The sequence below is a fragment of the Amblyomma mixtum genome, chromosome 7 (genome assembly GCF_055824585.1).
Source record: "Amblyomma mixtum isolate Tamu chromosome 7, ASM5582458v1, whole genome shotgun sequence".
Taxonomy (NCBI): Eukaryota; Metazoa; Arthropoda; class Arachnida; order Ixodida; family Ixodidae; genus Amblyomma; species Amblyomma mixtum.
The window spans coordinates 77740874-77756497 of NC_143018.1; the positions used below are offsets into that span (position 1 = coordinate 77740874).

Consider the following 15624-nt stretch of genomic DNA (forward strand, 5'->3'; position numbering starts at 1 on the left):
CTTCTTCCTTCCCCTCAAATCGTTTTGTAATGATAAAATTCCAGTGAACACGGGCAGGATAAAATTATCAACAAGGCGGTTGCGATATAGGTGACGACATAGAAAGAGCTTTATGAATGCAGAATTAATTTTGTGTTTATGCAAACCGGAGATAATTTAGGGGACACTTAAGCCCCGCCTTTAGAGGGCCCCTGAAAAGGGATTTTGGTGGTTGGCTATAAAATGGTTTCACTGTAAGTAGAGTACAGCCCAGCGAGCGTTTATGTCACGTACGAGACCTCAAAAGTGAGCGGATAATTTATAATATATTTTTAAAAATTCTCTCACACCTCGCGGCGACCAGCGGTGCCAGGCTTTCGAGCGAAGCCTGTCACATGGCGTCAGGTCATGCAAGTGACATCTGGAGTAGAGAGCTATCATTGCGTAGACTGGTGGGCCAGTTGGTGCGGCATTCTGGGACACAGCGCTGTGTCTCGTCCCTTCTTCCCAGGTGTTTGTGTTAGCAGGCTATCATTGGTTGGCCGCGCCAACTCTCTCAGACATCATGCAGCTAGCTTGGCCGCGACCATTTCAGCAAGTCAGCAAGCTCTCTCCCCACCCTTCCCCTTTCTTCACCGCCTGGGGAATTCCCACGAACGTCGGCAGCCGCGAAGGAGCGCAAAAAATTGCGACAGGGCAAAAAAAAAAGCGTGAAAACTGAAGTTTTGACTACATATACAACTCAGCTTGCACAGAACGCATTTAAAAAATTCTTGCTGAGAGGATATTTGTTAAGGGACGTCCTTCAACATCCTATAGGCACACCACAACATTGTTTAGAACCCCTTTAAGGGTTTGACATGGTAGTGTTGATTTGTCCCGTTAGCGAGTCTACTTGATCTCATTAGCATGTTACGGCAGCCATTGTAGTTTACATTGTCACGGCTACGCCATGCCATTGATATGGCGCCGTCTTTCAATGATGCAGCGACGCATATGTCTTCTTCATCTTGTTCCCTATCAGCGGCCGTGTGTCGAGCTGGGTGAAGCGGTGCCGCTGTTTGTGCTCTTGGTGGAGCCGTACATTTGCAGCGGCCAAGGTGAGGACGAATCCAGAGCGGAGCCGACCGGCCCTCATAATCAAACGGTTCGCGGAGCTGGCAGTCCCGGCGCTCCCAAGCTCATCCCTGTTTCGTGCATGTTCTGCGTGTTTCGTGCCGAGTTATAGTTTCTTCAATGATTTTGTGTACAGAAGCAAGGGCCACCACTTCCGTCATCAACTGTATGTGCCGTGCTGGCCTGTGCCACCTAGTTTGCGATTGTTCAGAGTTCCGGATGGGTTCCGACGACCTCCTCACCAAGGAAGGTTTTCCCACCGATGGCGAAGAATTTCGTGCGCTGAACAGAGCCGGGGCGAACAGCATCTGGGAAGATATTGGTAAGTATGCTCAGTTGCCTCTACAAAGCAGTGCAGAGCGTGGCTTGACCACCCAAGCCGTCCCCTAATGTATCAGCAGGTCCTTACTTTCCCTTCCTTAAGAACCCATTTGCCCAAAAAACGTCTTTGAGCCTCCGTTTCTAAATGAACAGTTTATTCATTCATTCATTACCATATTACCCTATCACATGCTCTACTAACGTTACCAGATCCTATGACATATTAGTGTCACATCACACAAGAGCACAGTCGTTCGCGTGCAGTCACCACTCGCACTTATGCACTTTGCTACTCGCTTAATCACTGGTCCAGCAATTAGGGCTTCTTAATAATCACCCATCTACTCCTTAGCACTGAGTGGTACAGTGGCAAGCTACCACATTAAGTTCAAGTCCGCAGGAGATGCATATAAAATTGGATGGGACACTTGTAAGCTCAGCCTTAAAAGTACGACGCGATAGCTTTAATGTGTTAATGCCCATATATGCTCAATTGATCGTTCTGGGAGGTCGCTGAGAGTCTTCGTGCCACTCCTGGCGCAGTGTTGCAACGGTTATTAAGCGATGCGTCAGTGCCCTGCGATGGTAGGTGCTGCCATCGGTGCTGCCATCGGTAGGTGCTGCCAACAATGAATTACCAACTAGCCCAGCAAGAAGTTCTCTTAGCCATCGGTAGAGTTTGTGACATCCAGGTTGCTCTTCGCGCGCAACCTCTGACCAATCATTGATTTAAGTGCCACTTACCACAGAACCTTATTTGAAATGGAAGAAAAGTGAGAACAAGTTGGACGTCATAATACGCTATGTATATAAAAGAGCACTTTGTATCCCGATGAATGCAGGAACAGAAAAACTACTACACATGGGCATTCACAATACTGTAGACGAGATTATTGAAGGCCATTCGATATCGCAAAGGATACGGCTGTCAGGAAGCAGGATAGGAAGGTACGTGCTCGACAGACTAGGGCTCTCGTGCATTTGGTATGCGGAGGACAGAAAGGACTTGAAGGACCAGCTCATAAGAGGGGCACCCCATTCCGAGAAATATGCACCCCGAATTTCATAAGAAAAGAAGATAGGCTGGGGAGAAGTCCATCAGGACAACATGGGGCGCGATGGAAGAGGCAATTTACGTGGACGCTGCAGGACCGGTCAATGGGATATGAAAGAATGCATGCACGGATGCGCAAGAGAAATTAGTGAATGGGGCATCAATTCGATGCCAGGGTATCGCCCAGACTGAGGAAACAGGGATAGCTTTGGCGATGGTTTCCAGGAAGGTCTCACGTGTAATTACGGGCTTCCAGACTGCATGTCCTAACTATACAAGAGGAAGGATTAGTAAACACCCAAACAAAATACTCAGAGCTAAAGAAGATATGGACTTTAAATCCACAGTCACATAGACTATAGGACACACTGTAAATGTTGGAAACGACAGCGCTCATGCTACTGCCCGAGCGCTATTACCCCGAGTCCCCAACAATCGCAGGAGCATAATTATTCTGAACCTCTATTAAGCTACACGGATCGGATTTACTCCAACATTTGAGATTAACGGGTAAAGTATGCGCCAAACTGCACAAAAATCTGAAAAGGGTGCGAGGGGGCATTTCAAGATTGCAATTGCATACTTATATAAATGCTGACAAATTCAGCTATTTGCTTCCAAACTCGTACGATCCGCACTGCGCCTTCTGCGGTGAAGTGCCTGACTTATACCGTATGGTATGGGAATGCCAGAAAAACCGAGCTATACAAAGAATCAGTAACCAAACATCTGAGGAGTGGGAGGCGGCGCTTTACACCAGACATTCGGAAGACCAGATTTTGCTGGTGAACCGGGCAAGAGCAGCGGCAAAAGATAAACGGCTTCTGGAATGAGGGTCCACCCAACCAATCTATCCATTAAATGTTTTTCTCCGTCTCTCTCGCGGCAGTGGTTGCAGGCACCACCAGCGCCATGAGCGCTCAGTTTGTGCGCTTTTTTCAGCCGAAATTTATATTTCTTAAAACTATTGTGACGACGACGAAGCTGGCAGTGGCGCGGGACGGAGCGCTCGCGCTAGGCCAGCGGCCATTAAATCATCTCTTCTCCATCGTTCACTACGCCTCATTCTTCGGCTGGCCGCCACGTTACATTTGTTGTGAGGTGCTGGGGTCCCTTCATCGCCATCCCGGTCCCGGAGCTTCGGTGTCCTGCGCCTGCCGTGGACGTCGGCCGTGAGCATCTGAACCGTCCTCGACGCTCACCCCTGCCCCGTCCCCCGCCCGGACCACAAGACACGACGACCCAAGACCCAACCGACCCAAGACCCGACCGACCCATGACCCAAGACCCACAAGACTCAAGACCCGACCGACTCAAGACCCTGCCCACACATGAGGACACCGCCCCCCTGCCCCTGCCGTTCGGTGCGTCCAAGGGCTTCGGCCGTCAGCTCCTTGCACCCTACGGCTCGGATGCTTCGTGGACCGGGACTCATTCTCTCATCTTCCTCATCGTGGCGGCCGGCACTGCACTATCTTCTACATACTCTTCAACCCGCCACTCAAGACCATCGCCATTTCGCGCGTCTGTTCGTCACCGATCGGGACGATCGCTCGGTTGCCTCGGGCAGTGTGACGACGACGAAGCTGGCAGTGGCGCGGGACGGAGCGCTCGCGCTAGGCCAGCGGCCATTAAATCATCTCTTCTCCATCGTTCACTAAGCCTCATTCTTCGGCTGGCCGCCACGTTACACTATTATACAATTAAATGCTTATTTTAATGCATTCCAAAAGAAACAAGAGAAAATTTTTTTCCAGCAGCAACTAGAAGTCGTACCAGGCCTCACCGGCAGCATCGGCAGTGGCATCACCATCGGCAGTAGCGGAATTGACGGCAGCAGCGTGAGTTTCGCGAACTATTCCAGTGTCGTTCAGTACAGGCCAGGTCTACCGTGTGTCACTGCGCTTTAGCAACTTTTGAGCGCTACAACTATCCAAAACGACCTCAAGAACTATGCAAGTGTGTTTCTCATGCCGATGGTACTCATCAGAACGGCAGTAGCGGCAAGCGAGGGCAGATTTTTTTGCTCAGCGTTCTCGAAACTCGGAACTTCTTTCTCGAAACTTCTAAGAGAAGTTTTCAGTTCCACCTGGTTCTTCTTCGCGGTGTTGTACTATGCTTCTAGTGGTTTGGTTCACTTTGGCAAATACTTTTTCAGCTATGAGGACCCGTACGCAACGAATTCGCCGGTACGTAAGTTCATATCTGAGGGTCCGAGCGTCGTGGCGGAAGTTTCGTGCTACGTTCACGAAACTAAATGAAGCGCTATCAGATTCTTCTGGTTACATAGAACGCCGTTTTTCTGTGGCTTCAATGTTCGGCTTAAGCAAAAGATATCACAAGTATTAAGGCAACTATACGCATTTTTAAGCGCCTTCGGCGGTACGACCTTCTGCCCCCGCCAGACTGGATGCACCGACGATATCGCGAGCGAAAGCTCGTGCAACATATGGTGTCTTGGCAAGAAGACTTATTTTTGCAAAACTCAGCCGGCTTTCAAAACAAATTGTCGATGTCTTATGGGAGCAGATAGAGGACTCCGCGTCAGCAACGGTTGAGCCTGCAGCGCTGTTATCCTTCACCGCAGAGGCGGACATTGGCCCTGTCGGTAGTTGCGCTTCTGCAGATTCGTCGGAGTCACTGTCCAGGAGAGGAGGGGGGAAGAAACTGCTTGTCACCATGCATTCTGTGGGCCGTCGGCTGAGCAGCAGCGAGCATTTCACGTTGGCAGCGATGACGTTGCATCGCAAGCCAACACTGCCAGCTGCAGCGAGCCAACTTCGAAACTTGATCTTGAAAAACAGCTGCAGACTTCGGGAATGAAGCACAGGGTCTAACGAAGTGCAGTAGGCGACCTGCTTCTAAAGCTTTTGAGAAAACACTCATGCCATTTGACTCTTCCCGCTGTCGCACGAGTACTTCTTAAAACGCCCAGACATCCATGTCCAGAATATTCAGTTACAGAACTTTCACCAGGACAGTGCTGGCGTTTTGGGCTTGAAAGCAAACTCCTGCATGCGATCAAAGGCTTGCGTGATCTTCAAGAAGCGCTCGTGGTGTCCTTCAAAACTGACGGATTGCCACTGTCAAAGAGCGCCAACGTTGAGCTGTGCTCAATTCAGTGCCTTCTCTTGAACTGTGAACAAGCGCCATTCTTTGTTGGTGCCTTTGCGGTTCCAAGCTATCAGGCAGCTACAAATACATTTCCGATGCCGTTTCTCACTCAGCTCAAAAACCTCTTGCTGAATGGTTTAGTTGATAGTAACACTATGGCTGTGTGTTGAAAGCCATCATATGTGACGCTCCAGCACAGGCATTGGTCCTTTCTGTTAAGCGCCACACTGGTTGTAGTTCTTGGCCAAAGTGTACATGTGAAGGCGTGTGCAGGGAGGGAAAATGCACTCTGGCTGTGAAAGGCGCACCAGCGCTAGATTTCGAAAGCGGCAAGTTCATGACCACCACAGGGGTACTTCTGAGCTGACACAGCTCCCAGTTGATGTTTTCAGACATTATTTTAGACTACATGCAACTTGTGCTTCTTGGTGTTATGAAAAAGTTAATAATGCCGCGCCAAACTGCACTCACGGTTCATGTTGGCCCCCTTGAAAGAAGGCTTATGAATGAAGCCAGTGTCAGCCTAAGGAAACACGTTCCCCAAGAATCTGCTCGTTCCACATGTTCGCTGGCTGAAGTCGAACGATGGAAGTCAGTAGAATTCCGCTTAATTCTGTTTTACACAGGCCCTCTTAAGTTGAAACCTGGATTAAAGCCCGAACTCTTAGACAACTTCATTGCCCTGCATACCGCAGTGTCCATCGTCGCAGGCAATAAAATATCTCATGTAAATGCTGATTATATTTGGGCACTGCCTAAATATTATGTACTCAACATTTACATCATGCTGTGGGGGAAAACAAGTTTTCTAAAATGTGCATTGTTTAATTCATCTAGCCGATGATGTCAACGTTCATCACATTTGAAAACAACATGCTGCATGTGAAAAAAGAGCTTCGAAAGGATGAAAATCCACTCGAGCAACTGAGAAGCAGAATGGTGGAGAGACTACAGTTGCCGTGCACTTTGCGTGAACAACTTCTGTTTAATTCTTCTGTTCCACTCTCTCAGCCCTGGGGTCCTATGTCTCTGCCACTTGAATACAGAGGTCCTGAGTCTAGGGTTGCGAAGTTTAAAGAATTCATCATGACATGTAACACTGCTGCAACTGTGCCACAGTGGATAGCCACATTATTATTGTGCACACATTTGCATACATCGCACCTTCTAACAAGAAGTTTCATTTCATTTATTGGTTTTGTTTGGCCAGTACAGAGACTGCAAACAAGGGAGAGCAAGCTAAAGGCGCCTAGTAGCGCCTGACAGAGGCCTGCCCTCCCCATGTAAAAAAAAAACAAAACAAAGTGGCACTTGGCAATGGTACAAAGTTTCCATAAGTAACAGAAACTAGAAAAGCAGCGGATATATTGACAACGAAACAGAGATCAAGCATGCATAGAGCTAAGCACAACAAACTAAGATCAAAACATAACAAAGACAAAAACTGATTAGGTAGAAACACACCACAACTAGCTATAACAAAAATATTCATGAACAGTTTTCCTAAACCTGACCTCGGACATATTTTGTAGCGACAATTCTGTTAAATATGGTTGGTGTTTAATGTATGAGGAATTATGTGAGTTAGTTTTTGGAACCCATAGTTTGTACGGGATTTTGATGCATGGTATTGAGGGTGCCTAAGACTGTATGCTGTTTGGGCAATTAAATATGTGCTCTCGAAAGTCTGCCAGTTTCCTTTCATAAGGTTTCTGATATAAACAGCAAGCTTCTTGTGGTAAGCCGCCGTGATGGTTAGCAGTCTATGGTTGAGGAAGGAAGGACCTGTGCTCTCACTGTAATGTAAATTATCAATCGCTCGTACAGCTCTTTTTTGTAAAGTAAGTACTTTCACAAGATTGGTTGAGGTAGTCGTTCCCCAGATCAACAAACAACATTGTACATGCGAAAAGACTAGAGAGAAATAAATTTGTAGTTTGAATTTTCGAGGCAGTATTGTGCGAAATTTATTAGGATACCAACAGAGCGAGCCATTTTAGTGCAAACGTAGTTTACATGATCTGTCCAGAGTAAATGTTCTTCAAAAATGACTCCAAGGAACATTGTAGAGCTGACACGAGTTATAGGAGCTTGTTCGAAGTGAATTTGGAAGTTGTTCGGAACTTCCTTATTTTTGGCTCTAAACAGTATGTACTTTGTTTTCCTGACATTAAGTTCTAACCTATTTGATTTTAACCAAACAGACAATTGGGATAACCAACTATTGGAGGCTGCTTGCAAAATATTACTATCTTGCCCTGAAAAAAATACGTTAGTATCGTCTGCATAGATTATAATGTTGTCTGCTGGACGAAGGTTGACGATATCATTAATATATAATAAGAACAACGTTGGTCCTAGAACGGAGCCCTGTGGCACACCAGACACAATCTGACCGATCCCAGATGAAATACCGTTAATGATAGTTGTTTGAGATCGGTTGTCAAGGTAGCTAGCAAATAAGGTTAAAGGAACGCCGCGTATTCCGTAACACTGCATTTTTTCAAGCAATATCTTATGGTTAACCGAGTCAAACGCTTTCCTCATATCAAGGAATATGCCAACTGTTAGCAGTTTATTTTCTATGTTTTCAATTAGCTTTTCTTTGATTTCCAGTAAGGCGGCCTCAGTTGTTTTGTTTTTTTGAAATCCGTACTGTTGCTTGGAGATGACATGGTTTTTGTCGAGATATTGAGAAAGACGAGTGTTGATTGCAAGTTCTGCAATCTTAGAAAAAACTGAAAGAATGGAGATCGGCCGATAATTATTTAAATCATTAATGTCACCCCCTTTGTGAATGGCAGTGACACGAGCTATTTTCAACTGATGTGGAAATGTGCCTGTCGTGAACATTAGGTTAACTATATGTGCTAATGGTACCGCAATGACATCTGCTACTTTCTTGATCGGGACTGGAGCTATGCCATCGACACCTGGAGCACTATTACTGCGTAAGGAGTGAATAATGGTAATTATTTCTGAGTCAGTGCATGGTAACAAAAACATGGAATTACTTTGTTTACTGGTTATATAGACTGAGGCATCTTGATGTGGACCATCAGTTGATTTTGGCGGAAAAACAGATAAGAAATGCCCATTAAATTCATTTGCTAGTTTAGCGCCATCATAGTTCGCGCCATGAATGTGGAGTGAGACGGGTGCATTGGTTCTGTTTTTACCTAGAAGATCGTTAAGTGTATTCCATGTTCCCTTCGAGCCATCAGACATGGAGAACTTTCTCGCGTAATAATCACTTCTTGCTTTTTTAATGTCAGCGCCTAACTTATTGCGGAACGTTTTGAATTGACGGAGAATGTCAGTGTCTTTTGTTCTCACAAAACGAGAAAAAAGTCTGTTCTTTTCCTGTATGCGGTCATATAGTTGTTTTGAAATCCACGGCTTTCTTGATTTTCTATGAGTTCTGCGCGTTGCTTGCGGAAATGCAGTATTGTAGTGTTCTTGAATAGTAGATATAAAATTTGTGTACGATTGGCATGCATCCTCCAGTCTTAAAATATTACTACAATCTGTGCTAGCACAAAGACGTCGAAACTCTGATAAGCTGTTTTCATCAATTCTTCTAAATGTGGAAGATTCCGGTTTACTCCTGTGCTGTGCTGTGCTGTTGGCCAAGAATTTCTCTGCAGAGAGGACTACTAAAAAATCCCGTTCTAATCATCAAGCATTGGGATCTTTGTTGCAAGCTCAAATATGTGTCGATAGGCGCCTGCTGCTCTGTAGAACAAAGCGCATTGACACTTAGTTGTTGTAGAAGTATGAGAATTTTATCAAGAAAACAAGTGCGTGGCCTCTGAAGTGTCCTAGGAAGATGCTGATGCTTCTGTACTCAGCAAAATATTTGGTTTTTCCAGATCCAGTCAAGTTAATAAATAGGCTTAAGTTGGCTGCGTTTTACCTTTAGTAAGAAACATTACGCTTTAAGGTTAAAATAGACGTTTCTTTTTGAGCAAATATATTCTTCCCGTTCTTCTTGCTAAACTTCACTTTTTGTTCATTATAATTTGAATGCTGTTACAAAATCTTCGGCTGACTGCAAGGAGCCGTCTGTTGAGTAACAGACATGAACAGTCATGATATGGCGCTTGGTGAATCTACAATGACATGATTGTGCCTCGCAACAAGTTGGAAAAGGGCAGCACGTGAAACCGGCCAAACAATATACAGCATAACTACATTCGCGATGCGTAGGAAAATCTAATTCAGTTAAGATGCGTCTACGCTTAACATGCGCCCACGCCACGGCTTAAGTCGTTAAGCGCTTCTTGACAATTATCCTGCTCGTTTTCTGCACATTCAAAGTAACGCGCAACGAATAGCACTGCAAGCGTGAACAACCATTCAAAAAGATTTATTGCAATTAAGCCTAGCCCTTGGCACAGGATGCCTTCGGCTCAGATATAACCAGACATGTTTGAGGTACTTCATGCAATGTCTGGCCAGCGCTTCCAATCTGGAACTTCATCTTAAACAGTTTTTGCGGGGCAACGGCGCACTGGATTCTTCAGCCAAGTGTAGTCACGCAAAATGAACGAGAAGGCGTGGCTACCTTTAAAAACATGGCCGCTGATTTTTTCGTCCCATTCTCGGTCACTTCATCGTGCACCGGAATGGAGAAGAATCTCAGCACTCGTGACTGCAGGCTAGCCAGCGACAGAGATTTTTAATTATGATGCGTTAGGTCTCTCACTATTCCAAATGCAGTCAGTCTTTATGGTCCCTTAAGAATGTTTGGTGCTCGACGTAACAAAAACAAGGAATGTAGTTGTGAAAAATCTTGTATGTCCTGAAGCCAATTATAATATCCGAAGCATCGCAAGGCATACTATTTCTACCTTCGGTGCCATGTTCGTCCAGACTGATTCCATGGTCTTCCCGCCTTTCTCAGAGGCGGCGACCGCATAAGTAGGCCGATTTTGGGGAATGTGCACGTGAATTCAGAGTTCCCCAGCAATCCTCGAAAAATGTGTCTGCCACTCATCGTTTCCTTTGAATCATGCCTGCTGACAAGCGTCTTTCGGGCTCGGGAAACTTTTCGAAGCACGGCTTGTGTCGAGTGTTGTAACGTTATGTCCAATAGAACACGGAATAAAATGGCAATGCCTTTGAAAGTTCGATAATTTTCGGCCTTGAGTGCCAACAGCGTGGAAGCTGCATGCATTCTCGTTTAATAGGCGTAAAGACCTAGATAATTTACGGTAGCCTCACGTGCAAGAAGCCTGTGGACACGGCTTGACCACTGTGTAGGCAATGATTAAGCAGTGCCAATGTCTCTCGCATAAAGTACTGCACAGTTAGAAAAGCGAACTTCCCTGGCCCCAGGAAAGCGAGCCTAACGAACTGTACCCAGGAAAATTTTAAAAAAGGGAACCGTGAAAATTTGGCGTTGAATATAGTATTTTTTTAACAAGTGCATTGAGTGCAAAAGGGAAAAAGCCGCATCATTTATACTGGATCGAACAATGAAATAAAAGTTCAAAGTTCAGTGCTTCCGCCCCCGTCATGCTCCACTGTTTTGGTTTTTGTGTTCTTTTGCGCTTGTTCACCAAAGCTTCTTTTGGGCACACCAAAGAGAAAAGCACCGGACGAGGACCAAATGACAACGACTTTGGAGGCGGCATCTCCAACTGATAATCTTTAATAGCAGGGTATTATTATTACAATTGCGTTCTGCGGCAACCTTCGCAGCTGGCTTGAAAAGAATGACGCCAGTGCTTTCTCTGTCGTCCAACCATATAGGATACAACCTTAGCATCCTCATTACTCTGGCTGTTCCCAGACAAACGAACTCCCAGCCGAAGTGCCAAATTGAGATACTGATCGATTGTGCTGTACCGTTTGGAGCGAGAGGTTTGATTCCAGAACGTTCCAGAGCTCTGTGTTTTTCTTGAGACGGTAGACGAGCTTGCTGCGGTCCGCGAATTCTTCGAACTCTCAGTTCACGCTCGAAAATGCAAAATACTGGCCTTTATTCAAGCATATCGATGGCAGAAAAGGCTGAAATGGTTAGAATAGGCAACAAAACAGGCCATCACTTCTATTTCGAGGTAGGTATTTTCGCTTTGCGATCTTTTGCCAGTTTAGAGTGATCTGCTGGAACTGTATGTCCTGAGCAAAATTTCTCATCTGGTGTTAGAAATTTAATTATTTTGCCACGCATCTGTCAGTTATACAGGGCGTTTCACCTAAAATTTTACAGAATTTTTAAACATATTCTTTTAAATTAGAGGAGTGTTTTTTGCGGCATGACACTATGAGCAGTGTGGTTCATCAGTATACAGCTAAGACGTGCTATCTAGCAGGCTGCTTAACTAATAATGAATAGCTAACTTTTTAACTATCACTTTTAGACTCTTTAGTTATTGAGAGGCCTGTAGCCCACCGTAAGTAATCTCCGTGTCAGTTTTTAGAATTATAAAATGCGGCTACTCTCGACCCTGTGGCTCAACAAATTTTGGCTCTTTCGACGAGTTGCATGAGCTGGACAGGTTGCTTTACCTGCAAGCTTCTCGAAAGCGCATGTATTTTGGCGCGATGTAGCCACAATTTGTTGGGCCACAGCGCCGAGGGTAACCGCTGTTTCGAAATTCTATAAACTATTTCAGATATTACTTACCGTGGGATACGCGCCTCCAAATAATTAGAGCCTAACCGTAAAAGTTAAAGAGTAAACAATTCAGTATTGGTTAACCAGCCTTCTAGTTAGCACGTCTTAGCTGTATACTGATGTACTCCACTGATCATAGTGGTATGCTGCAAAAACCGCTCTTCTAATTTAAAAGCCTATGATTAAAAATTTTGTATAATATTAGGTGAAACACCCTGTGTAACGGACAGAGCCATGGTAAAATAATTGGAATTTCTAACTGCGATTGAGAAATTTTCCTCAAGACATACAGTTCCAGCAGATCACTCCGTGAGAAACGCACTCGTTGCATCAAGGCCAATCGCGCTACAGGAGAAGCAGATGGCGCCCGCGGCAGCTACCCTTCCAGACAAAGCGCGCAGCAGCGTGCTGCACAGATGAGAGGCCGAGGCTAGAGACTGTCACCGCCAGGGCAGTGTGGGGCTCGAAGTTCCGAACGTGTTCCCGTCTTCATGTCTAACAAACCACGCAGACGAACCATCTCGTGGAAAGAACTATAATGAAAGAAACTCAGAAGCGTAAAAACTAACACCTTCGTATTCTACACGTAAGCAATCTTAAGTGTCCTATCAATTTTAAGCATGAAATGCTTTTAGCTCCGGTTGTCGGTAGTGTGGTGACGTCACACCGAGACCGAGAGCCAGCATCCGGGCACTGAATTCCACTCATCCGGGTACTGAAACGAGAGCATCCGGGCACCGTACGAGATTTAACGAGACTCTCTAAGAGAGAGGGCCGCGCTTCCGCGCCGTCCCCAAGGATGGCGCTGCGGTCCCACACTCACGCATGTAAAAGACCGGCCACTGGGCCTTCAGCTCATGAAGTTTCCCCCTTTGGCAGGCAGATGTATACATGCTCGCGGAGTATTCGAACACGCTGCATATAAATTCTTGTCAGGCCTGCGTCTCGTCGTGTCCGCGTACGCTTCTGCATCGTCCTGATTTTTAATGCCGCCACCATCACAGCTGCTTAAGCCGAACAATGGAGCCTGATGAAAGGAGAGGTAGGAAGCGTCTTGCGGAAAACAATCGCTTTGCGAGTGGTACGCCACAGCAGAAGATTGCTCGCCCCTGCCGACAACGCCGTGATTATGCGGCCGCTCCCGAAAGCGACAAGGCCGCCATGGTGGAACACTAGACCCACTTCAAGACTTTTACTAGTTTTTTTTTTATGTTCTTGTTTTCAATTCATCATTTTTTTTATTTTGAGCATTGTTCTCCTTTTCGCCTCCTTCTCAGGGCTCCCTCTCTCTTTCCCTTATGTTGCTATGTTTCTTTTGAGGGGAGTAATAATAAAGGTGATACGGGGTAACAAGCCAGCCAATGGCGGCCTCCGTACATGCGGACGGACTAAATATGCAGTGTATAGCTGGCTAGATGCGTTGGTCGCTTTCAATTACGGTGTAAGAATGTATTTAAGTGCTGACAGCCACCGGCCGCCTCGGCGGCGAGCGCGCACACGTAGTGTTCGCGCTCTAATACATGCGCCAACCTCGAAGGGAATTCTGCTCTTGGCTCTTGCTGTTCGTGTTCAAAATACGAGGAGCGGCGCGCAAGATTTGATCGCGCCGTCGCGGGGGGTCTTAACACCTAAAGAGCGCACAGATAGTTTTCGCGCATGCGCCGTCCCCAGAGGGGCTTTTTCGCAGCGTCTTGTAGGTGCGTGGTGCGGCGAACAATCTGGACGCACTGCCACCCGGAGTGTCAATGCCAGAATAGTTCTTGCACCATGCTTTAGATGCGAACTTTACCAACAGCGTTGGAGTTTTGGCGCAGGGCAGCCGAGTTTGTGAGCTACTGATTCGGTTCGAGACTGTCATTTGGAAAGCCGGTACAGATCCGCACTGGAGATTCAGTCTGGTGAAGGGTAAGCTTCTTTCCTTATTTCAGAATACAATGGAGTACACGAAGGAGATTGATTTCCCAATGCCTTTGCCTTTGAAAATTGGTTACACAGCACGTATGTTTATATTCATCGCCACAAAAAGGTACGTGGAAAATATATGTATTGTCACTGGGACCATGGCTGAAATTTCACTTCGTTCGGATCAGCGCTGTAGTTCACTGCTTCCCCACAGCACGGCGTTGCGCAGCTCGATCACGGCTGAGCATGGTGGCAATTGCCACCACCCCGTTTCTAAGGGGGCGCTCCTATCCATCCATCCATCCATCCATCCATCCATCCATCCATACGGCACTGGACGGCCTCTTCAAAGCAATCATTCCCTTCGGCTCAGGAAATGCCTTGCCGTAGCTGCACACTTGCAGAAATTTCCGGATTAATCCGCAATGATACACCAACCTTAGGCTGCATATGTGTGGCCTGTTTCTCTGCAGGCAGGAGCGCCGCTTCTGTACTCGCGCCGTTGTCCCCTGGCCCCCGGAGTAAGTTCTCGTCGCCACTGGATAGGAGAATTAGCTACAGACAGCGTTTAATTATCCCAACCAGTTCGTGTGCCTTCACAACTTTGGCAGCGCTCTCTTGCGGGCTCCGTGAGCCAATGCCGCTAGCTAAGACGCTGACGCGACGCCGAAGATACTTTGCCTTCTGGTTGAGACTCAGCACCTCCTCTGTATATAGTTGGTAGTGTTCCCAAAAGGCATCGCATCAGTGCAGCATCTTTTATTAAGGCGAAAGCCTTTTAATGCCTCGACAGACGCGTCAGCAGCCCTCTCGGCAGATTTTCCGCCTTTCGGCGTCACTGCTTAAAAAGAAACTGCGCCGCGGGTGGGAATCGAACCAGGGCCTTTGGCATTTGAAGCGGAGACGCTACCACTCTGCCACGAAGGCTCAAGGTTCGAGCATGAATAAAGGCGCATCTAGTGAATGCATGGGTTTCATAAATAAAATAAAAGGAATAAAGTCAAAAAAAGTAAAAATAGAAAATAAAATAAGATATGAAAATAAAAATAAAAAACAAGAAAAAATAAGAGGAGCAAAAAAATAAAAATTAAAATAAACAAAATCAGAAAAATAAAAATTAAATAAAAAACAAACAGTGCGCCAGGAAAGGCTTTCGCCTTGCAGCCCTTTAGAGAGCTAAAGTGCCCCCTGAATTTTTTTTAAACATTTCCCTTGTCTTATTAGTTAGGGGGAGTCCTAGCATCCTATAACTCACGACCCTGTCCCTACGTGCCCTTCTCATAGTGGAAGCTTCAACCACTGATAATAATGTAACGATGGCCAGATCGTATTACAGCGAGAGGTTTGTTTCTTGGGGTTTAGGAGAGGTCTCCTGGGACAAACTGCTGCGAACACCCTGAAGGCTGTTCGAGCAGACGCAGCAGCTGGTATGACGTCACCATCGGCGCAGCTTCTGACGTCATCGTCACCAAGAGCAGGTGCACGGCTCGAGCGGTGTCCTTATGATGTCGCA

General features: G+C 46.3%; 1 protein-coding gene across 1 annotated transcript in view; it reads left to right on the top strand.

The window, feature by feature from the left end:
- Positions 1-11553: 11553 nt before the first annotated feature.
- LOC149336566 (uncharacterized) overlaps positions 11554-15624 on the top strand; it is a 64900-nt gene continuing 60829 nt past the window's right edge. Inside the window, exons 1-2 of the mRNA XM_089554174.1 lie at positions 11554-11649; positions 14138-14235. Of these exons, the coding sequence (XP_089410300.1) occupies positions 11554-11649; positions 14138-14235 (194 nt within the window). The remainder of the gene's footprint in view (positions 11650-14137; positions 14236-15624) is intronic.